The 26,925-nt window shown below is 57.7% G+C and overlaps 2 protein-coding genes across 7 annotated transcripts in view; one reads left to right on the top strand and one right to left on the bottom strand.

Annotated features, from left to right (window-relative positions):
- Window positions 1–1,886: 1,886 nt before the first annotated feature.
- MECR (mitochondrial trans-2-enoyl-CoA reductase) lies at window positions 1,887–8,568 on the bottom strand. 3 transcript variants are annotated; one of them, XM_032132559.1, is made up of 10 exons: window positions 8,434–8,568; window positions 6,840–6,937; window positions 6,542–6,673; window positions 5,048–5,191; window positions 4,862–4,964; window positions 4,560–4,662; window positions 4,072–4,145; window positions 3,602–3,662; window positions 3,040–3,112; window positions 1,887–2,703 (listed from the first exon to the last, which is right to left on the bottom strand). In XM_032132559.1, the coding sequence occupies exons 2-10, from the start codon at window positions 6,883–6,885 to the stop codon at window positions 2,540–2,542; spliced, it is 900 nt and encodes a 299-aa protein (XP_031988450.1). In that variant the 5' UTR covers window positions 6,886–6,937; window positions 8,434–8,568; the 3' UTR covers window positions 1,887–2,539. The 3 variants fall into 3 exon arrangements, with proteins under 3 accessions (XP_031988450.1, XP_031988452.1, XP_031988451.1); XM_032132561.1 differs by lacking the exon at window positions 8,434–8,568 and adding an exon at window positions 8,201–8,322; XM_032132560.1 differs by lacking the exons at window positions 1,887–2,703; window positions 8,434–8,568 and adding exons at window positions 2,743–2,881; window positions 8,201–8,286.
- Window positions 8,569–19,790: 11,222 nt separating this feature from the next.
- Window positions 19,791–26,925, top strand: part of PTPRU (protein tyrosine phosphatase receptor type U) — a 56,815-nt gene continuing 49,680 nt past the window's right edge. For all 4 annotated transcript variants that reach the window (XM_032132179.1, XM_032132180.1, XM_032132181.1 and 1 more), the window contains exon 1: window positions 19,791–19,903. In XM_032132179.1, coding sequence (XP_031988070.1) covers window positions 19,831–19,903 — 73 coding nt within the window. In that variant the 5' untranslated portion in view covers window positions 19,791–19,830. The remainder of the gene's footprint in view (window positions 19,904–26,925) is intronic.

The raw sequence follows: 26,925 nt of genomic DNA on the forward strand, positions 1-26,925 counted from the left end.
GTCTGGGGCACTTGGATGCCCAATGCTGTCCCCTTCCCCATCCCTCCCTGGGCACTACTCCCAGGGGCACCGGCACACAGCACTGCCCTGGCAGGACATTCCACATGGGAATACAACTGGAATGAGCTCTGGGCTCAAACAGCTCTCTGGGAAATCAGGGTTTTGGGGTTATTTCTGCATCTCCCAGCTCCTGCTGCCAGGAGACAGGTGCCACGCTGTGATGTCACTGTGATAGAACACAGGCTGGAGACCTTCCTAGGCAGCTGGAGCCACAAACTCCATCCTGCTGACTGCCAGGACCAAGAAGCTAGTTGGAGGCAGCCAAGCTGTAGAAAAATAAGTCGAAATGGAGCTGTCTTCACAGGAGACATCCTGTGCTTCTGATCTGGAGGATCCAGCTTGGTGGGTGGCTTCAGCTTCTCCTGACCATCCCAGAGATGATCTGGGACCATCTTGGGATGCTGCTGCTGAACTCCCTGCAGACAAAAATGCCCTTGAAAGTTGGCCTGATGAATCCTGGGACCCTAACATGAAATTTTGCTCTCTGCTAGCATCAAACCTTCGGCTGACTCCTTCCTGGAGAAGCTCTGGGAGATCCTGAGCAGCCAGAGCTTTGAGTCGATCTGGTGGGGCAACGATGGGAACTGCATTGTGATCGGAGAAAAGCTCTTCAGGAAGGAAGTGCTGGGCAGGAGAGGGCCCCAGAAGATCTTTGAAACTGAGTCCATGAGAGGCTTCCTTCTCCAGCTCATGTTCCACGGATTCCGCAGGATGGAAGGGGATTCTCCCCTGCTGACCTCCATGGAGGAGCTCCGAGCAGTAGCAGCAGCTGGGTCTGCGCTGGGAAAGGTACGTCGGCTCCTCCTGACTTAGAGATTCCTTGGGACACTCAGGGGGAGGTTCAAGTTCAGCTAAAATGAGCCTTGACAAGGCTGGAGATAGGACGGGGGCAAACAGCCTGGTTTTGTCTTGGATCAGTTACTCTGGACACGCTGAGGGGCCTGAAAACTAGCGGGATTTAGGTTTCTCCAGTTTTCTGGCTTTTGATTACCCTACACTTCTCTGCTCCCAAATGCTCAAAACATGAGGGTGGTTGTGACTTAACAAAGCTCTGTCCTAACACTTCACTCAGCCAAAGCCTGAGGTGTGAAATGCCCCTGAGAGTCCTTTGAACACCCATTTGTCCTTTCTTGTGCCAGCTCCTGGATCTCCCTCGGATCTCTTCCTCCTCCTTGCAGCAAACAACTTTCTTTTGCCTTTTGCAGCTGCTGTTCTACTTCAACCCCTTTTTCACAAGGGATTACCAGCCCTGTGTCTGGAGGGGTGTGCAGGGTGCTGGGGAAAGCACAAATCCCCTGGCTGTGTCCCCCCCGGGCACCGGGATCCAGGCAAAGCTCCCCAGGAAAAGGTGGGATGCTGAGCCGGCGGCAGGAGCGGAGGAGGAGGAGGAGGAGGAGGAGGAGGTAGAGGAGGAGGAGGAGGAGGAGGACACCCAGACATCCACGAGCAGCAGCTCCACGGTGCCCGAGCCCTGGGCAGGCACAGCCCCCCGGGCGGGCAGTGCCGGGCCCTCCCCACACAAACAGCCCCGCAGACACAGCCCTGCCACCCCTCCTGCCCCACACAGGCCCCTCACACCCCTGGGACTGCCCACATTCCGCCCTGGGCAGCCAAATCCAGGTGCTGCGCAGGTGCCCGGGGCTGCGCTGCTCCCGCCCTGCCCTCCGTGGCTTGGGATGGCCACGCTGGGGCCAGTGCCCGGCCATGGCCACTGCCCCACCTGCACCTGCACGGCCAACGCTGCCAGACCGCGGCCGGAACTGGACTGGGAAGAGCAGGGACCATAGGGAGCTGTGGGGTCATAGAGGTAGAAAACCACACAGGAGGAAGCAAGAACACACTGTTGGTTGTTCTCAATAATAAATCTTTTCACATTGCTCTGCAGTGTCACAGTCACTGTGCCACACCGGGCGGGAGGGCCTTCAGGGACACTGAGGGTCTGGCTCCAGCCCGGAAGGCCAAAGGCTCCGGCCCTTGCAGTGCCCTTGGCAAAACCCAGCCGGGGGTGACCCAGGGCTCCTCCAGGAGCTGCAGCAGCACCCAGGGCTGCTCCAGCCACAGCACCCCCCCATCATTTGGGGCAGTCTGTGCCCCTTCTCCCCCTGCTCGGAGCAGGCCTGGGGGCAGTGAGGCTGCAGGGAGATGACTTGGGCTTCCCTGCCCATCCCACATTCCAGCTGGGATAACTACAGTCCTGCCAGCCCCAAAAGCACATGTGAGGGGGAACTGCTGCTCTTTTCACACTCTGAGCTGAGTGAGCTGTCATTTGGGCTCCCAAACTCCCCCCAGCCACAGCGAGATGCAGCCTCCCTCCAGCAGCACTTCCACACAAAGCTGCAGAGGCTTTTAAAGCTTTCAGTGGGCACCCAAAATGCGAAAAACAAAAGAAAAAAGAAATTCAATCAATCTGGAGGGTTTTTTCCCCCCTCAATTCTGCGGACAAGCAGGCAGAGCAGGACAGGGCTCCAGGAGCTGCAGGTCAGAGGAGGAGGATCTGCTTGGAGGACACGAAGGGCTTCATGGAGGCCTCCAGCGCTGCCCTGTAGTCCTGGAGCGGGACCTCGGCGCAGGCTGGTGCTGCGAGCTGGCCCCTGCGGATGAGCTGGCACAGGGCATCCATCATTGTGGCCACACTCCCCTGGTCTGCATGGGAAGGAAGGAGCACTCACTGTGAGGTGCAGTGCATCCACCACCCCTGGAAACACCTGCCTGAAGCCATGCAGGGTCCCTGGGTGTGACATGCCCCCAGCTCAGGCATGTGGGATGAGGAAAGAGCCCCAGGTATGGTCCCTGCCTGAGCCCAGCACCGGTGTCTCAGCACCTTGGGACTAGCAGAGATGGCTCTGTGAGTGGGAGCGAGGATGGTGCTGGGTGAAGTTTGGCCCCATTCCCACCCCCTGCATGAGGACAGACCCTCAGGCCCTCTGGCTCAGGTCCCGCAGCCCCCCTGGCTCGGGTCCCTCAGCCCCCCCAACTCACCCTGCATGTGGTCCTTCCGCCACTGCGTCATCCAGAACCCGCGGAGCCGCACGTCCCGGAAGATGAAAGCGCTCTGTGGAGAGGGAATGTGCACCCAGTGACACCCGTGTGTCCTCTTGTGCAAATGACACCTGTGTGTCCTCCTGGTACCCAGTGACACTCCTGTGTCCCCTTGTGCAAGTGACACTGGTGTCCCCTTGTGTGCCCAGTGATTCCCATGTCCCCTCACACATCCAGTGACATGCATGTGTCCCCTCCCAGTGTGACATTGGCGAAAAGTGATGGAGGCGACTCTGAGGTGTGGAGTCAGGGCAGGTTTGATGCTCAGCGCCTGCGGGGCCATTTCCCCACTGGAATCCTCCAGCAGCCCAAACCCTCCATATAAAAAGCCAAGAGCCCAGCAGTGGGACGCAGCCTGTCCTGTAATGGACTCCATCAGGCAAATAAGAAAGGCTGGAGGGTCTCAATCTGCAGCTGGGGAGAGCCAGGTGCCCACAGCACCGAGGGGATGGGACATGCAGTGGAGCACAGGGGACAAAGGAGGGGCATCCCCAGTACTCACCACAGGCACCATCACAGGCTGCTTTGCCATCCCCCCATAGGTGACCATGGTCCCCTTGGGTCTGGAGTAGGAAAGAGGTATTGGGTTATGTGGTCCCAAAAGTACAGCTCTGACCTTGCTACCTCCCCCTCTGCCGTCCAGAACTCCCCTGGGGCTCCCCAGTTACCCCTCAGATCCCACTTTCCAGGCTCTCCTCTTACTTCCATGCACCATTAGCTGAATTTGCTGCTCAGCCACACCAGTTACACCAGTTACACAGCCACACCAGTTACAGGACCTGGGGAGCTTCACAACTGGACCCCAGCTGCCCCCAGCCACCGGCATGGTGACTTCAAATCACTGTTGTTATCCAAAACCACTTTTCCACTCATCTTTCCTCTCTAAAAGTTCAACAGACTCTCGAGCAGGACCCTCTCTTGCCAGTTTCTGTCCCCAAGCTTGTGCCCAAGCCACCACCCAGCCAAACTTACTGCAGGTGCCGCAGCATCTCCGTGGTGCTTTTGCCTCCGACACAGTTCAGGGCGAGCCGGGGCCTCGGGGTGCTCTGCAAGGGTTTATGACAAAAGTTCCCAAATTTTATGGCTCCTTTAGGGGATGGGACCGTGGTTCTTGACAAAGCATCTGCATTAACCTCAACATTTACCTGAGAGATGCTGAGAGTAGTAGAGCTAAAATCTATCAGAACCAAGGAACAGCTGGGGTTGGAAGGGACTCATTCCAATCCCTGCCATGTGCAGGGAGACACCTCCAGCTAGACCAGGCTGCTCCAAGCCCCATCTGATCGGACCTAAAATCTGTGATCCTGCCCTTGTGGCAGCAGCAAAATCCCTCCACTCCTGGGGCTAAATCCTGATCTAGAGAAAAATTTGTCCTTCCCACCATCCCTGCACTTTCCCGCAGTGCTGAACAGCAGCAACAGCCCTGGACCATCTCTCCAGTGGGATCAGCACTAAGGTACCTTAAATATATCTTTCATCTCTGGCTTTCTCAGCATCTCCTCCGTGACAACGTGATCAGCGCCCAGGGCCATCAGCCTCTCCACCAGCTTTGGGAGATCAGGTCTGGGGAGGGAAAAAAAAGAGGACCTGATGAGCCAGGAAGCAGAGTCACCTTCTCCTTCCTCCTGCTCCGGTGTCATGTGGGCACAACAGGGCAGAGGCTGGAGGACAACTTGGAGGAGCAAACAGGAGAAAATCCTGGGTTGCATGAGCAGGATGAGCAGATCCAGCTCCCAAACTTGCTCCTCCCCAGGGGACCCACCTGTCCCTCACCACGTTGATGGTCTTGATGCCGGAGGCCCTGGCGATCTGGATGACGGCCTGGCCTACACCGCTGTTGGCAGCGTTCTGGATGATGGAGTCCCCTAGAGGTGAAGAAACCCAGTTTCCCACTGCAGAGGCAGCCAGGAGACCCAAGTGGAATTGCTCTCTCATGGCAGGGCCGTACCGGGCGCCAGGCTCTCGAAGTCAGCCAGCATACGGAATGCCGTGCAGGGGTTGACACTCAGAGTGGCAGCACAGAGCACCGGGATGTCACTGGGCACCTTCAGCAGCATCTCCTCAGGGAACACCCCCTGCGTCCGCCACGTTCCTGGGCACGGCAGCACCGCGGGCACAGCCACGGCAGGGGGGGAAGCAAAGGAAAACCATCAGTTCACACCGCAGCCTCAGTGCCAGCAGCATCGCTGCACCGGGAACCAGCTGCACCCCAGAGAGGGAATTATGGAATGTGTGCCCATATGGGTACATCAAAATACTCCAAGAGGCAAGGAATGGATTCCTTGCTGCCTGCCAACATTTATCACCCAGCAAAACTTGATCATTTCCCAGAGGGATAATGGGACTGGGGCTCCCTGGACGTGTGTGCAGAGATAATGGAAATACTCTCTGTCCTACAGATGAGCCCATATATTCCAAGCCAATTTAGTCAGCTTTACTCCCTCTACCCTTATATACAATTTAACCCTCTATCATCTATTTACAGGGTTTTTATGCTTAAAAATATCCCATTTGGCTCTTAACTCCATCGTTTTCCTTCTCTCATTTAGCAAAAAGCCTTTTAAGTAGAAATAGGCAAAGAACAAGCTGTGACACTAAACCAGAACCAGCAAATATCAGGCCATTGGCATTTTGGAGGAGCATGGGAGACATTTGTCGGGAAATAAATTCCCACACTTTCCCAGCAGAGCATTATTAAAGAGAAAACTACAGTGAGAGGCCACCACGACCTTGCCTGGGTGAAATGTTTTATCCCAGGTCTTTAGGGAAGCTCTAAGCTGATGGGAAAAAATGTGGTTGTTTCCAGAGAAACACAGATTGCTGCAATGCTTTACAATGGCACAGACACCTCATAAAGGGTCTAGGCTACAGAAAAGAAGATTATTGCTACATTTAAGTTTGGCATAAGCAATGGCATTGCCACTGCTCCTATTCCTATTCACTCACTGGGGCTGGGGAGCAAGAACTGAGCTTGCTTTAAAAAAAATACATAAAAATAAAAATAGGTGGTGAAAATAAACCGAGATATAAACAGGTAAGAAATAACTCCATCAATTATCCCAACAGTCTCATTATATTTATGATTGGTCTCATACAGCACTAAATGGGTTCCAGCTCCTGCTTCCCTCACCCAGCATTCCCTAATGGAGCTTTGTTCCCCGTTTTGAGTCCCATCCCATCAGGTGTAACTGCTGTAAGTGGAGGGGCTCACGGCTCTACCCACACCCTGCAAAGATGGTGCTTTGCAGAGCTGTGCTTTTGCTCTGGGACCCCCAAATCCCCACAGCAGCTCACACAGGAGCATGACCACGGGTTTGCTCTCTGGGCAAGCCTGGGCTGCTCCCAGGGGCTCCAACATCCCAAAAATCCCCTGGGAAGATGCTTTGCAGGTGGGGGACGAGCAAGGACGCAGCGGTGCCGAGGATGCTGGGGATGAACTCACCGAGCCCGGCGTTCGCAGGGATGACCCAGTCCCCGGGCTTCAGAGCTGTCACATGGCGCCCGACCTCCAGCACCTCCCCAACACCTTCGTTCCCTCCCACGGCCGGCAGCGGTGACAGGAGGGGGTAGGTCCCTGTAGGGAAGCTGGAGGTGAGCTGGAAACCCCGTCATGCCCCACGCCAGGAGCCATCTCCAAACCCTCCAAGACAGGGGCTGGGCTTTGATGATCCTCATGGGTCTCTTCCAACTTGGAGCATCCTGCAAGAATTCATGTGCCAGGCACTAATCTGACACATTACCTTGGATCATGTTGATGTCGGCAGGATTGATGGGGGCTGCCAACATCTTGACATGGACATCAGAGTCCCCCAGCTTGGGCACTTCCAGATCCTTCAGTCTGAACAGGGAGACACAAAGGAAAAGGGCATTAAGACCAGTTTGGTGATGTCTTCTGTGCTGTGGCTGAAGCTGGAGGGTGCCTGTATCACCTACACGCCACACTCGAATTAACAGCATCGGATGCCCGATCCCATTAAAAAATCAGATTCATGTTAGACAGATGGACAGATATTTGGAGGAAGCTGCTAAAAGCCAACCACCCAACACAATCCCATGTCAGCAAGCCCAGTGATGCTCACTAAACTTAACAAACTCAGCAGATTGCGTAAAAAAGCCGCTGTTTTGGCCGGGGATTTTACGGCTTGTCCTGCCCCACTTGAGCCTTACGGGAACCTGGGATATTTTCGGAAATCTGTGAAAAAGAAGAAGTCACAAAGCACGAGGCAAGACCGGCCTTGCACAAGCAATGGGGTGATAGCAGCAAATCTCAGGAAGTGGCAGTGGCGACAAGCACCATTGCACAACTGAATGATCATTTGGAAAAGCAACAGTCCTTCTCCAAAAAATCAGGGGGTTGGTGTCTGGATGCACCTGGATAATGTATCAGCATGATCTGAGCTGGTTCCAGAGGGGCAGTAAAACCTCAAAGTCTCCTCCCTTGAAAAAAAAGGCCTAAAATCCACCAAACTACGACTTTCTCCTTGCTAGGTTTTTTGATGCTGAGCATCAGCAGCTGTCCCAAACAATGCTTGGGATGCTGCTTTGGTCCCTCAATTGAGACCTCAAAGAGAATCCACATCAATGGGACACAACCCAGGATGAAGTTGGGGCACAGTGATGCTGGGGCTCAAACCGCCCTGGCGTGCCCCAAATTAAGCAAAAATGAGCTTTTTGGGCAAAACACGTGGTGTAAGGCAGATTGAAGGAACAACAGCAGGAGGGCAGGGAATGTGGAAGCATCACCCCCAGCATCCACCTGTGAGACCACGGCACCAGAAGAACACTGGGGCATCCCAGGGTCCCCCTGTGTGTTCGGGGGTACCACAGAGAGCTGCATGACATCTTCACCCCATACACCTGGGGTGGGCAAGCCCTGACCCCCCTGCACTGCACCCCCAGAGCAGCCCTGCAGCACCCCAAAACCACACCGGCACCCCCGCCCCACTCTGCACTCTGTGCCAGCCCCCACTGCAGATCTCTGCCCCCACTGTGCCCCCCAGCCTCGGCTCTGCATCTGCACCCGCCCCCTCCAATGCCCCCCAAACTCACCCCCACCCCATTCCCGCACTCCCCTGCAATGCCCCCCGTGTTCCCCCCTTACTGCACCACGGCTGCGGGCTCCCCATGCCGCTCATAGAGCAGCCCGAGCGGGGGGGTCGCCGCCGTGGCCGATCGCGCCCGCACCGGGGGGATCCCCACCGGGGGGACCCGCACCAGGGGGACCCGCACCGGGGGGACCCGCACCGGGGGGATCCCCACCGGGGAGACCCGCACCGGGGGGACCCGCACCGGGGGGATCCCCACCGGGGAGACCCGCACCGGGGGGACCCGCACCGGGGGGATCAACGCCCCGCGCAGCACCCGCGCTGCCGCCAGCTGCATTCGGCTGCGCTCGGCTGAACTCGGCTGCGCTCGGCTGAACTCGGCACTTCTCGGCGCTCCTCGCCTGAACCCGGCGCGGCCGCCGGTGACGCTGCAGGTTGGCCCCGCCCCCGCGCTGGCCCCGCCCCGCCCGGCCCCGCCCCCGGCGCCCTTAAGGCGGCGCGGCCGCTCCTGCGCTGAGCTGGCGGGGGCTCAGCGGGGCCGCCCCCCCTTTCCCCCGAGCCCGCTTCCCGCAGGTTTGTCCCCAAAACGCTCCTAAAATTATGAACTGTGTCGGTGCAGCCGAGCTGCCTGTGCGAGGGGCATCGGTGATGGACACAGGAGCACCTTGGTCCGGGTGGTCACTGGATCATGGAATCATTTAGATTGGAAAATACCTCCAAGTTCATGGTTATGAGACACCCCTGGATCCCTGGCAGTGTCCAAGGCCAGGCTGGACAGGGCTTGGAGCAACCTGGATAGTGGAAGGTGTCCCCGCCCATGGCAGGGGGTGGAATGGGATGAGCTTTGACGTCCCTTCCAACCCAAGCCATTCCACGATTCTCTGATTTTGGGGACAAAAGTCCCTTTTCTCTGATTTGTTACCCAGAGCCTTCCAGCTGCCTTGTCCAAGACGGACATGCTCCCAGCAGGGAGAGCGGCAGGGAAATGTTCGTCAGATGATTATTTAAAACAACAGATGCCTGACACAAGTGGTGAGAAAAAATTCCTGATAGTAATTTAATTTAATGTTTTGTATAATTATCTTGAAGGAAAGGTCTCATTTATTCTTCCAATTAAAACTGATTAGATCAGAGGGGGAAAAGAGAAGCGGAGCCTCCTGCCTTCCTGACAGACCTGTCATAGAGAACAGTGGGGCTTAAAAATTATTTCTTCTCTCATGTGGGATTGGACTTCTCCATCTGGGTGCTGGGAGCAGCCCCCTAAATCCTGGTTTGCCCAGCACAGGCTGAGTAATTAGCAGATTCCTTCATTAACACCATCCCTCCCTGCCAGCCCGGGAGCTTCACTGGTCCCCGTGGCCTGGAGCATCCAGGGTGGGTGAGAACCCCTCAGGGGGGCCAGGGGCAGGTTGGGGGCTCCAATGGGAGCCTGTGGCCAGACCCTGCCCCTCCCAGACTTCGGCACCTACAGTTTAGGGGGTCAGTTCCATCCCCACTCTGCAGTGTTGGGGTTCAAAGGCTGCCAGCATCACCCCAAAATCCAAATGCTTTCCCTGACTGCTCACCCCATCCCATTCTCAAGCACGTGGTATTTTATTCCCATAGAATTGCTTTGCAAAGGGTTGATATCCACGGGAGGAGCTGCTCCGTTCAGCCCCACGATTCCTGCTGGCAGATCCTCCTAAAACTCTCCATTCCAGTGATACAGCACACACAGTGCCCTGGTGGGCACTGAAACAAGTCCCGGTGCTCAGGGCAGGCTCCTTTCTGGCTCAGGTGACCCATCCCTAAGGCTGACATGATCCTAAATAAAAGATTTAGTCAACCTGTTTGGTAGTTCACATATTTTTTTTAATAAAAAAGGAAAACACCATTTTCTTCGGGGTGTGAATTCAGGTTCAAGATAAAGGAAAAGTTCAGGTTCTCTTCCAAAGTGCTGTTTTCTACCTTTTCTGGGGTATGATCTGCTTTTGGGGGTGCCTTAGAGGGCTCAGGGGAGTTCCCACCAGAGCCTCTGTGACAGCGCAGGGGAGAGAGAGGAAAAGAACTTTTCTCACCGACTTCTTCAATTTATGAGAAGTTTGAGGTCCCTTGTAGGTGGATGTAAAAGTCTCCCGTGTGATGGCGCCGCAAGAACAGCAGAGTCAGAGGGCAAAAAGGGCTTTTCCCACCTGGTCGGTTTGGTGGGATCCTGGGCACACCCGGGTCCTGACAGCACCTCCACCTCCCCAGCTGAGCGGGATAAGCTGCCTCCAGCATTAAATCAGCGTTTTAATCTAATCACAGCAATAAAATAATGGGATTTTAATAACCTCAAAACCTGCAGCTTTTCAAGGATGCCAGGAATGCCTCAGATATTTTGTGCTGGGGTGGATGCACAGACAATCCATGGTGGAGGATGCTGGTGGTGCCCATGCTCTGCCCTGCGTGGCAAAGGGTTAATCACTAATTACAGCAGCCGAATGAGAGGCCTCTCCATCCCCTTGAAAACGTGTGCACCCGCAAATCAGGGCTGGCAGACGATTTATGATTATTTTGTTAATGTTTCTCCTGTAACAAGCGCAATTTCCGGGTGATTAATGACTACTTCATATCCTGGAATTGCACTTTTTTATAGGAGAGATGCATGAAAATCCACTTTGCAGTTGAGGGTTTAGGAGTGGGTGGGGAGAGGAGGAAGAGGAGATGATTCCTCAGCACCCGGCTGGGGGAAGAAGTGATGTCCTCTGCTCCCCTCTGCTTTAACCCCTGTTGTTGATGATGAGCTCTGGTTTATCATATTATCATGACTTACACAGCCATTGATTGATTGGAGTTGTTCACACTTGGGCATGGCTGGAAAGCCAAAGTGCTGCTGATAAGCTGGGTTTGTTCCTGCAGACGTGAGGGGATGCAGGGTGGGAACAAGCACCTTCGTGACACCAGGGTGACATTTGCTGGGATTTTATCCCTAAATCCCATTGAGGACAGAGATTTTATCCCCTGGTTTAGGAGGAGTTGAGCCCAGCAGGTTCAGCCTGACCCCGGGAGCCTCGTGTGGGCTGTGCTGCCTCCAGCTCTCCCAGCGCTTAATCAAGTTAATGTGGAATTATTAATTAACTGCTTATAAGATTTACACACTTTTTAATTAAAGGGAATAATGATTTATTGCCTTTTCCCTTTTTGATGGAGAAAGGGAAGGTGTGTCTGCTTTGCTTAGGAACAAATAAGAAAGCTGAGACTGGAGAGATCACTGGGAAGGGTTTTTGGGGGGATTTTGATGCTGCATCTCAGTGGCTGTCCCAGGGCAGCCAGATTTGGTCCAAGCCCTGCTGGATCCCCTGGACATCAGGTCAGGGTGCTGGGCTGGGACCTCAGGGCTGGGATGCACCAAAAGGACAAGGCTTGTGCAACAAGCTGCCAAATAACTTCCTAGTCCAGGCAGAGCAGGGGATGCTCAGAATCCCCCACGGGGGAAGGTGGTGGAGGGGCTGCCCCAGCCCCCGAGCACTGAGCTCCCGTGTCCTCGAGCCCTTCTCCCTCTTCCCAGTCACTGCAGCCACCATCCTCCTCCTGTGTCCATTGCAGGCTCCTGGGGCCAGTCCCTCCCCACCTCCTGCATTTTGTAAGGCTTAGGAACAGCTCAGCTGGTTATTTTCCCATTCTGAGCCTCATTCCCCCCAAACCCAGCAGTGCTGGCAGAGCCCCATTGCTCTGACATCAATCCCTTTTTATTAGACATGCCTGAATCTTTGAATGGAAAACACATTGTCCTTAAAGACCTGCTTTACATAATCCTTGGTTTATCCCTGAATCCCTCATTTAGCACCTCTGATGGAGCTGGACAATCCCATAAACTATTGAATCCTTCACCTCAAAACTTGTGCCTGATGCTCCTAGCTCCACATGGGGATGAGGGCGGTGGGATGGGATGCCCACACAGGTTTTATTTTTTAAGCACACTGATGGATGTTTCTTGCCTCTCTGGTTTTTTTAATCCCCCTTTAAATTGTTTCATTGTCAGATAATTAAGAAAAAAATGTATAGGAAGAAACACAACGCTCGGCAGCAAATGGAGAATTGATGAGTTCTGATCCTCTGCCAAGGGGATGAACAAGGAGGATTCAGCTCCAGCCGTAAATAAGGAAGGAGAGGGAGATGCTGAGAGGATCCAGCTGTGCTGGGACATCATCCTTGCTTGCTCCTTGCTTTTCCCATTATGCCTTTTTCCTGTGCTGCCAATATTAGGGATGTGCAGTGGAGCTGGTCCATCCCTGGACTTGATTGATGCAAAAACCATCCTGTTCAGGCATCTTTCCAGGTGGGACAGTGCAGGAACTGGCCCCAGGCACTGGTTTTTGGGAGGTGACACAGAACTGAGGTGTGATGTCCACAGGGCGTCCTCCAGCTGAGTGAGGAAGAGCACAGCCGGGATGGGGAGGGGAGCTGCTGCTTTTGGGCCCCGTGTTGCCACAGTGGCACCCAAAGGCATCATCCCAAGTGACTTGGCAGGGAAGATCTCTTGAAACAGCTTGAAAAGTTGCCCAGGTGAAGAAAGGCACCAAATCGGTGTCTTTTATCCTTTTCACACTGTATTTCAACTTCTCTTTTTTCCTTCTGTTGTCTGCAGACCTGAAATACTCCCAGCATTGCAGGAAACTGTGAGTGTAAACCATTATTTGGGAAAAGAACTGAAGGATGTCTGGGTTCTGTGGGTTCCAAAGCCGGCTGGCTTTCTTTTTTCCTGTGAACGCTTTTTGTCACAAACTGCCGGGCACATCCTTTCCCCAATGGGGTTTGGAAAACCACCAGAGCAGAGCTGCTGATGCTCAGAGCAGGGCAAACAAGAGGGAGGAGATCTGACACTTCCCCTGTGTATAAAACTGAACAAAATAAACGCAAACAAGATGTAGAACCAAATTAAAAATGATAATAAATAAATGTTGGGTGCGATACTGTTCCCTCCTTTCCTTGCAGTCAGATTTTAAATGGAGCTGGTTGCACACCCAGCTCTGTGCTCAGGCTCCAGCCTGTCAGCACTGGGACATGATTATAAGAAATTTGAGAAATAGCCAAACCTCAGGTCTGAAAATAAATGATGTTTGTGATTTTGGATGTGACCAGAGACCCAAAATGCCTCGGCTGATTTACATCCCCCCTCAAAAAAACCTCCATCCTGAGGCAATACCGAAGGAGCAGCACAAAGAGTTTTGGTGTAGAACTGCTGGGGTTCAATGCCTTCATTCTGGTTGAGTTTTGATCAAGGTGATTTTCTTGCAAGGTTTAGGGATGGGCAAATCCCTGCAGCTGGAATGGCAGCTGGGCTGGGTGAAGTGCTGAGCAGATGGACAGATGGATTGTGCATGGTGCTGTGGAATATTTTGGAGTTAAAAGTATGTGAAAATTCCGGGAGCATTTATGATACTCCCAGAGGGCTCCAGAAGCAGGGAAGGGAACTAAAATTGTCCCTTGTTTCCCCAGTAATGTGATTTTTAACTGCTTCATATGACAGTTCTGGGTTAGGGACCGCAGGGTAATGCAGAGCTATTCCTGCATTTCAACCCCACACTCACAGAGGTCTTTCCAGGAATAAAAGAAAAGAGACAAAAATGACCAGAAGGGAGATAAATAAGCCCAAAACAAGGTGACATGGAGGAAACATTTGGGCTATTCCTGCACGGTTGGCCGGGAAGCAGCTGCGGCTCCAGAGCCTGTGGGTGTAGCCCCAGGATGCCCAGAGGTGATGCTGGTGGTGCCAGTGTCCCCACGTCTGTCACACTCCAGGGAGGATGGAAATGGGGGGGTTTAGTGGGGTAGCAGAGGGGGAACAAGCAGAGTCCCAATAAGTGTTGGGATTTAAAATTTTGAGGTGGAGCTGCTGCCTTGGGCTGTTCCTCGCCAGCCCAGGAGGGAGGACCTGGGGGTTTGCATCCCTCTAAGGAAATCCCTGTAAAGCCCCACTGGGGGAATTGGTGGCACTGGGAGGTCAGTCAGGGCTGGCCGGCGCAGTGGTGCCCTGCAGGGCCAGCCCAGGGGCTCTGGCTGGCTCCAGAGCATCTCCCACAGGGGCTGGGATGCTGCCCTGGGCCAGGCTGGATGTTCCACCTGCAGATCTGAGGACATTGCATGGAGCTCATGGGAAACGCAGGGACAGCTCCTTCTGAGATGAAAAGCAAAGTTTCTCCTTGGAATTAGTGCCTGGGGTGAGAAAACAGCAGTTTGCTGGATGCAACTGGTCCAGGGATTCAGCCACATGTGGGACATTCCTGAGGTTGTGCCACCGAGCACTCAAAAAATGCTGATGGGGCAGCACCCGGGTGAGGATTTAGCTCTGGGTGTTGACACTGATCCTTGGGCTTCCCAATTCCCCATGGAGAAACCCCAGAGCCCTTTGAGCCCAAACCAAGAGGTGGCTTGGCAAAGGGTCAGGTCTCAAATAACATCTTCTAACACCTTCTAACATCTTCTAACATTTTCCTGGCTATTTCCCCTGGGAACTCTTGTTCATTCGTTGCATTGAACAGGAATGGGGAGTTTTATTTGGATGAAGGCACAGAAGTTATTTCATCCTTTCAGGCTGTGATAACTCATCTAATAGCCCTATTACATCTGGCCACGGCACCGCAGCGAGCGTCTGACCGCTTGGGGCTGGACAGACGGGGAGGAGAACAGCAGGATGAGATAATCTATTTTGTCTGTTAAGAAAGAAAAAGGATTTTTGGCATTAGCAAAAGGCAGGTGATTTGGGAAAATAGCAGAGAGTTGTTAGAAAGAGCTGGATGGGGGTGTAATAGGTGGAGGTATAGAAAAAGAAAAAGGGGGATATGGGAGGAAGAGGGAGAGAGACTGGAGTAAAGGAAAAAAGAGGAAAAAAACCCAGAAGGCAAAAATTTTTGGGGAGTGAAATCGCTCAAAATTCAGTGTGGGGGTTGTGTCCCAGCAGCTCTGCAAAAGCCATTTGCTGCAGGGGAGGCACCGCTGGGAGTGATGCTGGGGAGGGACAGAGGGCTCTGTGTCCTGTGGGTTTAACCGGGAAAAATGGGGAATTACTGTGCTGGCAGCAAAAGGTGGTATTCTGAAATAAGTTAAAAGTTAAAGGATTTTGGTGTGGGAAGCCCTTGGTCAGTGTGGAGATGCTCGTCCAGTGGTTTAGGGGGGAATGGGTGGGTGCTGCTGCTCCATCCCTGGGCTCTGGGATAAGGGCTCAGGGCAGCCCCTCTCCCTGAACCTGCCATTTTACAGAGATATCTGAGAGCAAAAGAATCCTCCGGAAAGTACGGCTGGCTCCTAAGAGATTCAAAGCCCCAAATCCCAGCTCTTTACCCCCAGCCTGGGAGAAGACACAAGATGTGATGTAGCCACACTGGCTGCACTTGAGGCTGCTGTTACCGAGTACCCCGGAGCTGAAAACATTTCTCCCTCGAGTGGGAGGGATGGTTCCAGTGGAGACCATTTGCAATCACAGCAAGGCCTATATTTTTCCTGCAAATGACTGTACTTGAAGAGTGATTACTTCATTTTAGCTCGATTGCTCCTGCAAGACACTTGGGGCCGATGACACGGGGTGTCATCAGCTGAGGGCAGGGGACTGCGGGCTCATCCTGCCGGTGCTCAGGGGTGGAGGAGATGCTTGGGAAGGGACAGGGGAAAGGATTTGCACCCCGGGAATGGCATGGAGCTTGGTCCTGATGGGTTGTCACCAGCTCCATCCCCGCAGCTGCATGGAGCAGTGCTGTCTGCCCATCTGTCCTTCCTTCCTCACTGCTTCCCTTTGTCCCTCCTGTCTTCCCTCGGTGCAGGATTGGTCCCAGGCCATGCATGATGGGGCTGTGCTGTGCCACCTCCAAACCCATGCCCGTGTCCCTGTCTGCACCCCTGGCCCTGTCAGTGCCAGGCAGGTCCCCCCTAGCTCGGGGAAGTGGTGATGGGTCCTTGGCCAAACCTTCCTCCCTTTCAGCCCTGTTGGACAGGTGGGATTTGAGCTGGATGTGCTGGAGGGGAAATTGTCCATAACTGTCCTCATGCAGAGCCCTGGGGACAATTCCTGCTCGTCCCCACATCTGGTGGCAATATGAATGCACACCCTCCGTGCGTGCACCGACCCCTCCGTGCATCCTGCAGCTCCATCATCCCGGGAGGCTCCCCCAAGCCCCTTCCCCCGGGGAGGAGCCCCCCGGGGCTGTCGCCCGCCTGCACCGCCCTGCCCGGAGCCCGTGCCCGCCCTTGCGGGGACAAGGAGCCTTTGTGGCACCCGCGTGTCCGTCCCGCTCCGCTCACGCACAGTTCGGGCCGTGCCCCCAGTGCGTGGCAGGTCCTGGGTGCATCAATGATCTCCGTGGAGAAGCACGGGAGTGTCACCAAATGAATCCCGGGGCTCATCCGAGGAGGTGGCACCGCTGGGATTGGGCTGTGGAGCGTCAGAGCAGGACGGTGACCCACAGGGAATGGGGAACAGTTCTGTTGTGACACGCGGGCTGCAACAAAACCCCTTTTTATTGTTTTGTGAAGCGATTGGTTTGGAAATACAATTTTGGGGTTTAAAAGGTAGTGGAAAGCACAGCGCAGTGCTCCAACAGGCTTGTGCAGCTTAAAAACTCCATGTTTCCTGGTTGATTCCCCCAGAATCCTGGGAATATCCTGATGCTGCTTGCCCTTGGCTTCATTTCCCCCCTGAACCGAGATGTTTCAGTTCAGCTGCTGAGACAAGATCCCCCCAAATTCCTCCCCAGTCTGGGCAGAAACTGTCCCCAGCTCATCCCTCGGCTGCTGTGTCACCCAGTGCCTCTTCCCAGAAGGATTTTGGGGATTTTTCTCCAAAAAACTCCAGGGGGACCCTGCAGAGCTAGCACCGTGCCAGCTCTCTCCTGCCTTCATGCCACACATCTAAGCAGCTTAATTCCCTTATCGGGCATTATTTTAACAGGCTTTTAGCGTCGCTGGGAGAGGATTTGTCAGGATCACTCCATGCTCAGCGCGGGGCAACGTGGTTTGGAGAGAAGCGTCCATCACCCTCCGCCCTCACCCCAAATGTGCTGTCCTGGCTGGGGGACACACGGGGCTGGGCTGGTTTCCCCCCGATCCCCGGGGACTGATGGATCCCTGCCAGCGGTGCCACCATGGTGCTAACCTGCAGGGGACTGCTGGGAGCAACTGGGGGCAACTGCGAATGAAAGGGAAACGTTTTGTACCCCCATGGCACAAGGAGAGGTGACACTGGGGACACTGCCAGGAGGAGTGTTTGGGGCTGGCAGCTCTGAGGTGACCCCAGATGGGCTGAACCTCTGTCCCAGGGAGGAGGGGGCCGGGAGGGGGCTCTGCAGTGTCCCCGGGTCAGTCCGGTGTCCCCAAGGCTGTGCAGTGTCCCCGGGTCAGTGCAGTGTCCCCGGGTCAGTGCAGTGTCCCCGGGTCAGCCCGGTGTCCCCGGGTCAGCCCGGTGTCCCCAAGGCTGTGCAGTGTCCCCGGGTCAGTGCAGTGTCCCCAAGGCTGTGCAGTGTCCCCGGGTCAGCCCGGTGTCCCCGGGTCAGTGCAGTGTCCCCGGGTCAGCCCGGTGTCCCCGGGTCAGTCCGGTGTCCCCAAGGCTGTGCAGTGTCCCCGGGTCAGTGCAGTGTCCCCAAGGCTGTGCAGTGTCCCCGGGTCAGTGCAGTGTCCCCGGGTCAGGCCGGTGTCCCCAAGACTGTGCAGTGTCCCCAGATAATGAAGCCAGCCCAACACAGAAGCAGTACAGCAGCATCCCTAGGGATGAGCTGAGCTTGGATGAAGCTGGTGGGCAATGCTGTCCCACTTCCAGGGCTGGGAGCTTCCCGGTGGGCTCACTGGGCTCAGCGACACCCAGGTACCGTCCTCCTGTCCCTCTGTCACCCTGCTGGGTGCTGGTGCTGGGTGCTGTCTTTCAGGACAAGGCATCGCACGGTGATGCCAATGCCAGGGATTCTCCCTGTGTGATTTGGGGTACGAAGTCCCAATATTTCCAGCGCTGTTCCCTCTGCTTTCGAAGTATTCCTGTGCCCAAGCAGTTTCCCACCCTGGAGTCGCAGCCGGGGCTGGGTGACCCAAGCACGGATCACGCCGGAAAGCTGATGCAAAGTTCCCCTCCTCCTCACCCCAAACCTTTGGGAAAACATTTTCCTCCAGAAATAGGGCTGCAGAGGATGTCAACGAACAAGGCGCCTTTCATCCCCGCTGGCACTGCCGGCGGGGACACCGGGGGCTGCCAGCGCTCTGTGCCTGATCCTGCGCACCCGGCTGGGAAAGGGACGGAGAATTTCCTCCTTTTACATCCTTTCGGGTTTTTCTTCTTTCTGCTCGCTCTGAGTTAGATCCTGCACCTCCGTCACCCCCTGCCCACCCCGGGGGACGGTGGCTTTGCTGGGTGTCATCGGGCTCTCAGGTGCCGCTGCCACTCCCATACAGCCTTGTCCAGCTTTCCCTGTCACCATCTTGCGGGGCAAAGCGTCCTGTCCCTGTCTCTCAAGGACATCCAGCCTGTCGTGGGGGACCAAGGGGGTTTCAGGGTCCAAAGACACCCCGGGATGGGCAGGAGGCTCTGTCCCCAATGTCCAGCCCGTGGGGTCTTGTCGCTGTCCCACAGTCTCGGGCACAGCCCCAGGGGTGATGGGGGGCACTCGAGAGGCTGGGGGCACCCACCCCAGAGTGGGTGTCACCATCACCTCCCCCTGTCCCAGCCTCCTCCCAGCACCCGTCCTGCAGCTGGACCCTGCAGGATCCACTCCAGCTTGGTGGGGACCCTCCAGCCGGGACCCCCGAGGGCACCCCCTGCATTTGGGGGATCCTGGGCACCCTTCTACAGGCGGGGCCCCTCCAAGCTGGGGACTGTCCCTACACCCCTGCACACCCCGAAAACCAGGGACCCCCAAAGCCTGGCAGCCCGCAGGGAACCCCTCTTCCCCCTGTAGCTGGGTCGCCCTCTGCTGCAACAGGAGACGCCCCAGCAACGCGGACCCTCCCCGCAACCGGGGACCCCCCGGGCTTTCTCCCGCACCCTTGCGGGGTCTCCCCTGCGCCACACCGCAGGCAAGAGGCGCTGCCGGGCAGCCCAGGCCCCGCGGTACCGGAGACCTTCCCCCCCTTAACCGTGCACCGCCCTCAGTCCCGTAACTCCCGGGACCCCATTCCCCGCCTCCACCGGGACTTCCTCCCCCTCTTTCCCGGTACCGGATATCCCCCTCCTCGCACCCCCCAGTACAGAGACGCCCCCCCCCCCCCCCCCCCCCCCCCCCCGTACCCACGGACCGCCCCTCTGCCCGCACCCGCCAGTACGGGAGAAACTCCTCCCTTAACCGAGCGCCGCCCGCCGTCCCCACCTCCCGGGACTCCTCCCCTTCTCTCTCCTCCTCCGGTACCGGAGAGCCCCCCCAAACTCCCCCAACCCCCCCCGTAACGCCCGGGACCGTCCCCTCGCTCCCCCCCAACTTCCCCCGCCGCACCACCGCTCGTGTCCGCCAGGGGGCGCCGCCGCCCCGCCCGCCGCTGCCGTTCCCGGTACCGGCGGCCCCCCCCGCGCCCCCCCGCGGGCGGCGGTGACGTCACGGCGGGCGCGAGCCGCCGCCGCCGGTATTTGAGGCGCGGGCGGGCGCGGGGGCCCCGCTGCGCCCCCGCCGCGCCGGAACCGCGGGCGCGCAGCGGCGGCGGCGGCGGCCACGGCCCCGGCCCCGCCGCCCCCCGCCCGGTCCCCGGCACCGGCCGCACCATGCGGAGCGCCCGGGCGCTGCTGCTCGCCCTCGCCCTGCGGGTCTACGCGCTGGACACCGAGACGCCCGCCGGTAGGAACGGAGCGCGGCGTGTGCGCCGGGAGAGGGGGGTCCCGCTTGCTCGGTGCGGCTCCGGGGTTCCACCGCCCCGGGGACGCGGAGGGTCCCGCCCGTCCCGCCGCCACCTGTTCCCACCGGAGAGTCCCCGAACTGCCTCGGGACCCCCGCCCTCCGTGAAGCCACCGGGACCCCGCCGCCCCCCGGGCACCGGCCTGGGGGCTCCTCTCGCCCGCGCCCCCCCCGCCGCCGCCACCGGGGGAAGTTCTCCCTGCCAGGGGTGCGGCGGCCGGGGGCTCTCGGCGGCGCCCCCCACCCCGAGGATGCTCCGCCGAGCGCAACGGCTCCCGCTCGCTCCCGGTACCGGGGCCGCCGTCCGACTCCCCCCTGCCGCCGCACCCCGGCAGGGAAAACTTCCCCCGGTGGCGGCGGGGGGAGCGCGGGCGAGAGGAGCCCCCAGGCCGGTGCCCGGGGGGCGGCGGGGTCCCGGTGGCTTCACTGGGGGGCCCCGAGGGGAAGCTGGGGACCCTCCGATAGAAACAGGTGGCGGCTCCGGTCGCAGCCTCCCGGCTCTCGTTGTGCCGCGGGGATACAGGGGGAGTTGTACCGAAACACGATCGATTGATGGATTTGGTTAATTTACATATTTTTAATTTTTCTCTCCTCCCCCCCCCCCCCCCGAGCACCCCGGCGCTGAGCCCTGCGCCCCCCGGGACCCCCCGGGCAGGGGCTGGGGAAGGGCTGGTGCGGGGTGTGGGGGGACCACTCGCTCCCGATCCCTTCGGGAAGCTGGAACGGGGTTGGATGCTGCGGAGAGGGGGAATTTGGGGCTCCCGAGCTGCTACCGGGGGCTGCGAGCGCTTTTTGGGGGAAACGGAGCCACAGGGGAACGGGGAGATGGTGCCTTACTCCAAGGGGTCCCTGGTGCTGTCGCCCCCAGCTCCTGGGTGATGCTGCTCACATTAAAGTGTATTTTTGCCTAGTTCTTTAATTTTTTACCTTTAGATTCAAGCTGCTCACCTGCACGCAGTCCCTATGGTGGTGCATTGATTTTGTTTTTTTGGGTAGTGGCATTTCTCCAAAGATTATAAATAGTGACACCCATCAGCAGAAAACAAGCGGCGGCTGACCCGTGCGGTGGGGGATGGATGGGGGGGGATGGACAGACGGTGGGTGGGGGGATACGGAGCCGCTGAGGCTCCCCCGGCTCGTGCAGGGTGGGGGAAATGGGGAGGGAATGGGTTTGTATTTGGGGGGGCAGTGGGGGGGGGGGGTTGCTGCTCTGAGCTTCGGGGCTGAGCAGGGGGGCGATGGGGAAACTGAGGCACGGAGCTGGTGGGGGCTTAGTGCTCCGCTGGAGTAAAGGGCTTCTTCCCCCCCTCCCGCCCCTCTCCCCCCGGTGTCGGGGGGGTTTGGGGTTTGCTGCTCCCCAGCCCTGGTGTGTGGTGCTCTGATGGATCTCAGGGCTGAGCTGCCGCAGCCCGTGAGGGGCTGGAGGGGCAGTGGCGGGGACACACCGGGGGTTGGGGGGGCTTTGTGGGGAGGGTCTCCCTCCTAAGCAAACCCTTTTCCCTCGGTGGGTTCCCTTCCCGGCAGGACGGCGCTGGCGAAGGGCAGGAGCGAGCCCGCTCTGGTGTAAATCAGGAGTGTTTGCTCCGTTTCCCTGGTAGATGCAGAGCAGGCGCAGCTCCGCAGTGGAGCCGAAGGGACTGGATCCAGCTGGAGGTGAGGGGTCTGCTCCCAGCCCCCGCTCCACTGCAGGCTGCTTTTCACCTGGATCTGCTGTTTGCGCCTGCTGATGTGGCTTGGCCGGCTGTGGGGAGGTTGCCCGGCTCATCCCTGGGGCTGCACAGTGGGCAGGGCTGGTAAAATAAAATTTAAGCCGTTTGCACGTGCTCTGGGTCGCTGGAGAGCCCCGGCTGCTTGTCTCGGTGGGCGTTTTCAGAAGATGGGGGTTTTTTAGCTGTGCCTTTGGAAAGAAGGGGCGCGGTGTGGTCCCTTCCACAGGTGGGGAAACTGAGGCCCAGGGAGGAAGTGGGGTGCCCTGGTCACAGCCCCCCGCGGCCTTGGGGTGCTCTTTGCTCCTTCTTGCAGCCTTCAAACTTTTTGTAGTTCATGAAGATTCCGCAGTGACTGAGCTGCCATCGCCGGCCCGTTCTGCTTGTCCTGGCGGGGACCTGGGTGGCGTTGGGAGGCACTGAGTGACCCCGGGGGCTCGTGTGGTGCCAGCAGGTCGGGACAGGGACCTGTGCTTGGCACCAGCGGGCTTTGCCAGCCCCATCTCTCCTCCCTGGGCTCTTTGCAGCAGGACCCAGAGCCTCTCCCTGCTGGGGGCCCGTGGCCACGAGCGGGCTGGCTCGCTGGGCCCCGGGCAGGAGGTTGTGCAGGCTCCGCTATTTCCCTCCGCTTTTTGCCGTCCCTGCTGGGAGAGGTGGATGTGGCACTCGGGGACGTGGTGGCCTTGGCAGTGCTGGGGGAATGGCTGGACTCGGAGATGTTTCCCAGCCCAGATGATTCCATGATACGGTGCATTTCTGCTTCTCTGTGTTGCACCCCAAAAATTCAACAGTGAGCTGCTCTCAGGGGTCCCAGCCCGTGTCCCCCGTGCTCCCGGGCTGTTTTCCAGCCGTGGGGACACTCGATAGGGACGCAGAGCTGCGGTGCTGGTGGCACTCCTGCCGGAATTATGCGGAAGCTGTTTGCGCTCGGCTCCGACTTCGTGAGCAATTAAGCAAATAAAACATTTGGGTTTGCAGCTTCCATTTGGGAGGTTGGGATTGCCAGGGAGCACCGGACTGGGGCTGGTGGCATCTCCGGTGGCACTCGGAGAGCTTGGGGGGGGCTGGGGGACGTGGCTGCTGGCTGTGGTGACCAGCTGGGGCCAGGCAGGGGGGACGGGGCCCCCCAAGCGTCCCTGTCCCCCGGGACAGCGCTGGCAGGAGGTGGCACGGGTGACCCTGACCCCGACGCGGCGGTGCTGTCTCGGTCGAGTGACTGGGAACAGCCGAGCAGACGCCGTTCCCGGGGCTGGGATTGGGGTCGGGAGCGGGGCAGAACCCGCCCGTTAACGGTCCCGGGGGCTCGGGAGGTGCTGGGGAAGGGACGAGCAGGGGATGCTCGGGGGAGGGGGAGCCAGGAGCGGGGGTGTCCCCGGCTGCTGCTGGGGGACAGGGTCAGTGTTTGTGCCCTCCGGGTGCTCAGGTGCCTGATGCTGCTCTTCCAGCGCTTTTCCCGGTGTTTATTTCCCTCCGCCTGGCTCTCCATGGGCTCTCCTATGCCAAGGCATTTTTTTTCTCCCCAACCCGCCTTCACCAAGCACATAAAATGTGCGAGAACGTTACATTTTCCTTGTCAGCTTGTTTCAGCCTTCGGTTTTTTTTTTTTTTTTCTTCCCTCTTGCCTGTTTTGCCGTGCCGGGGAAGAAGCTCTTTCTCTTGTTTGCTCTTCCGTGTGTTTTTAATGCCCTGGGAGTGCCGTGCCCTTTCCCAGAGCGCCCAGACAGTGCAAACACCCTTGAGGCTCCTGCATCGGGATGCTCTGGAAAATCCTGTTGACGTGCCCAAGTGTGCCCAGGGCAGAGGTTTCTGGCTCCCAGGCCCTTGGCTCTCCAGTGTGTGCAGAGGGACACTGGAGCGTGGTGGATTTTCACCATCCATGAGGGAGAAGCAGAATTTCGGGAGGCTCTGAGTGATGCTGATGCTCCTGGATGGACCTGTCCCCCTGGCTCTGTATCTGCAGCTCCGTGGTGGAGCCTGGCAGTGCCTGGTTTTTTCTCAACCATCAAGACTTGCAGTCGCATTTGTTTCATTTTTACCCTTTTCTTCTCGTTCCAAAACTCTTGTTTCATGTTTTCCCTCTGGGTGCCTGGACCTGCCCCGGCCCCGGAACAGGGATGCTGGTGAGTCACCTCCTGGCCCGCAGTGCACATTTTTCCCTTTGCTATCCAAACTAAGACAAGCCAGCCCTATTCCAGCTTCCCTGGAAGCTTTCCCAGAATAAAGCCTATCGGGATCAGGGCCCTGGGGGAGGAGGGACACCCCCTGGAAGACTGAGGCAGGTGCTTGTTGGTGGTGTTAACCCCTGTCCTGGCTGTGACAACCTCCTTGTGCCCGTTGATGTTGGTTTTTCCCGTGACTGCAGCTGGAATGGAGCTTTTCCATCACTTCATCACCCTGTCCTTGCTCTGCAGAGGGGCTGGGAGCTCTGAGCACCCCAAAATGCTCCCTAACAATCCTCTCCTGGCTGCAGCCCCTCTCCAGGGATTCGCTGCTTTGCTTTGGGCAGTCATGCGAGGGTTAAGCACGAGGGGCTGGAGGCAGGGGAAGGCAACTCCCGGCTGCATCCCTGGGAGCTGGGAGGCAGCAGAGGCTCTGGAGAGCCTTATCGACACGGGCCTGCCATCTGCCTGCTTAAACCTCCACAAATAAGCTTTTTAATAATCTATTATTAACATGCACTATAATTGTCTTATTAGATGTGTCTGGAACCTTTAGTTACTGCGTGATTAAATGTCAAGATTCCCAAACCTCTTCTCCCCCATGGCAGCTCAGGATTTGCTTTGCAGCTTTACTTGGATCCTGCTCTCCCATTCCAGCCTGGAGACCCCTCCTTAAAACTGAGGCTTTCTCCTCTGGACAAGAAGGATGCCCAGCAGTTAATCCCTTGGAGCTCGTTGTCTCCTCGTTGGCAGCCTCCAAATAAATAAGTCCTGGAGATGGAGCTTTTCCTTTCCTCTGCAGGTGGCCTGGCAGGAGCTGCTGCTGCTTTCCCCGTGCTGGGATGGATGTGGGTGGGTGATGGGGTGGGGAGGGGGGTGCCGGCCTGGCTGGTGAGGTCCTGGGGACGCGGGATCTGCTCCTCCTCGCCGGGTGAAGGGCATCTCTGGGGAGGGGAGGGGCTGTGGAGCTGGCAGGTGCCAGAGGGACTTTCCTGGGTGTTCCTGAGCTGTTTGCTTTCCTGGCCCTGGGAGTGGCAGGTTCTGCACCCTTTGACTGGGTCAAAAGCCAAAGTCCAGCTCTTCCAGCTGCTGGAAGGCAGAGCAGGAAAGCCCTTACCTGTGGAGCAGCCCTGTCCCCCTCCCTGCTGCCAGCACTGGGGGCTCACACATCAGCTGCCTTTCGGGGCTGTTATTTTATGTATTTTTATTAAATCAGGGGTGTTCTGCTGGCTGGCTGTTGGCTGCAGCACATTCCCAGCTGCTCCTGTGCTGTTCCAGGTCCTGCCTGGCTGTCACAGCCCAGGTCTGCAGCTCCTGCCTGGGCACTGCTGGGGGGTTTGCTGCACGTTTAAAGGGCCCAGGCTTTGCACCCCAATTTCTCCCACATGGAGAGCGAATCCAAGCATGGATTGTGGCAAGCCAGGCTGGGGCTGTCCCTGTTTCTGTCCCTGGGTGCCTCTGCCAGACCCCAAATCTGGGTGCTGGTGCTCTGCTTGCTGCAGGAGCAGGGCAGCAGAACTGCCCCTGTGCCGTGGGGTACAGAGGGGTGCAGGGGCTGTTCCTGTGGGTGCCTGGCCACTGAGATGCTGCTTGCTCCGGAGAGGAGGCTGGGCTGCACTGGGAATGCCGGGAATGCGATGCTGCTGCAGTTTGGGGCTCAGTGGGGTCTTGGTGTGTGACCCCCACTGTGCCTGACAGATTCACAGCTGGAAGGAGCCTCCTGACTGGCTTTGGCCATAAGTTTATTTCCTGACCTTCCTACCTCCCAAAGTGCTCCAGATGTTGAGGAACAGGAGCTGGGTACAGGAGGGTGCTTGGCACCCCTTTGGAATCCGGCTGACCTCAGTGTCCTGCAGTGGGGATGGTGGCCCTGGCTGGGGGGTGGGGGGCTCTGGGCAGCCCCGTTGCTGAAAGGGGGGCAGGGACGTGCCTGCCATGCCCCCGTTGCCTGGGGACCCCGCTGCCCACCCAGGGTGGGCCCTGACTGGAAGCTGGGGAAGCCCCATCCCCGACAGGGATGGTGGGAGCAGAGTGTTGCTCTGCAGCTGGGGGTGGGATGCAGCTGGAGCAACTTCCTGAGTATTTTTGTCATACACAATTTTTTGATGCCTTTCTTTTAATTGGGCTTGAAAAATACTGGCAGATCACCCGTGACAGGGTGCCTGTGCTGGCACAGCCGCCCCAGATCCCTGCAGCCTTCCTGGGCTGCCAGAGGGTCCATCCTTCCCCATTCCCCGGGTGTGCTGGTGCTGGGGAGCCCTAAATTAACCAACAACTGCTTTGGCTGCCTGGACCCCCCATGCGGCTCCAACCTTTCCTGACATCGTTAAGTTAATCAGGATCGTGGCTGGGATGGGGAGGCAGGAGATGCTCTGTGGATGAGGGATGAGGACATCGGTGACCTGATGAGTCTTAACAAGGCCACTGTCCCCACGGCCCTGCTCAGGAGACAAGCCCTGGTGACCCCTGGGTGTTTGAGCTGCTTCGTGCTGGAGGCCTTCAGCCTCATTAGTCCAGTTGGCTGAGCCGAGGAGTGCATGTGGCTCTGGTCCAGCAGCCGGACCCTCAGCTGCTGGACACGCCGGCTGGGGCAGGGTGTCCCCCAGAGCAGGATATCACCAGAGGCAAGTGGTGGCCAGTCTGGAAGAGGAGAGTAATAATCACTTGCTGTGTCCCAGCTGCTCCCCAGAGCGGGGGGCTTGGCTTTGGGGCGCTGCCCGAGGGGTCTTCCTGCTGCCTGCTGATGGGAGGTGTGGGAATGGCTTTTCTGCGGAGGGGATGGAGCACTGCGGCCACTCGCTTATGGAGGCGAGAGCAGGGGGAGGGATGGACTACAGCAAACTGCGTTTCCTCGCTTGGATGGACTGGGAGGCATCCATGGAGCTGCTGTGGTTTTGAGGGTGCTCTGTAGGGCTCCTTGGGGTGCAGCCCCCTCTCTGTCTGTGCTGTGTGACCCTGAGCCCTGGGTTCCTCCAAAAGCTGGGATGGTGGAGGGTTCAGCAGCAGCAGTTCTGAGGGCTGGTCAGGAAGTCCAGGCTGATCCACCCAAGGATGGAGTCTCCTCCAAAGGCCTTCCCTGCCGCTGGCAGCCCACCCGTGG

The sequence above is a fragment of the Corvus moneduloides genome, chromosome 23 (assembly GCF_009650955.1).
Source record: "Corvus moneduloides isolate bCorMon1 chromosome 23, bCorMon1.pri, whole genome shotgun sequence".
NCBI lineage: Eukaryota > Metazoa > Chordata > Aves > Passeriformes > Corvidae > Corvus > Corvus moneduloides.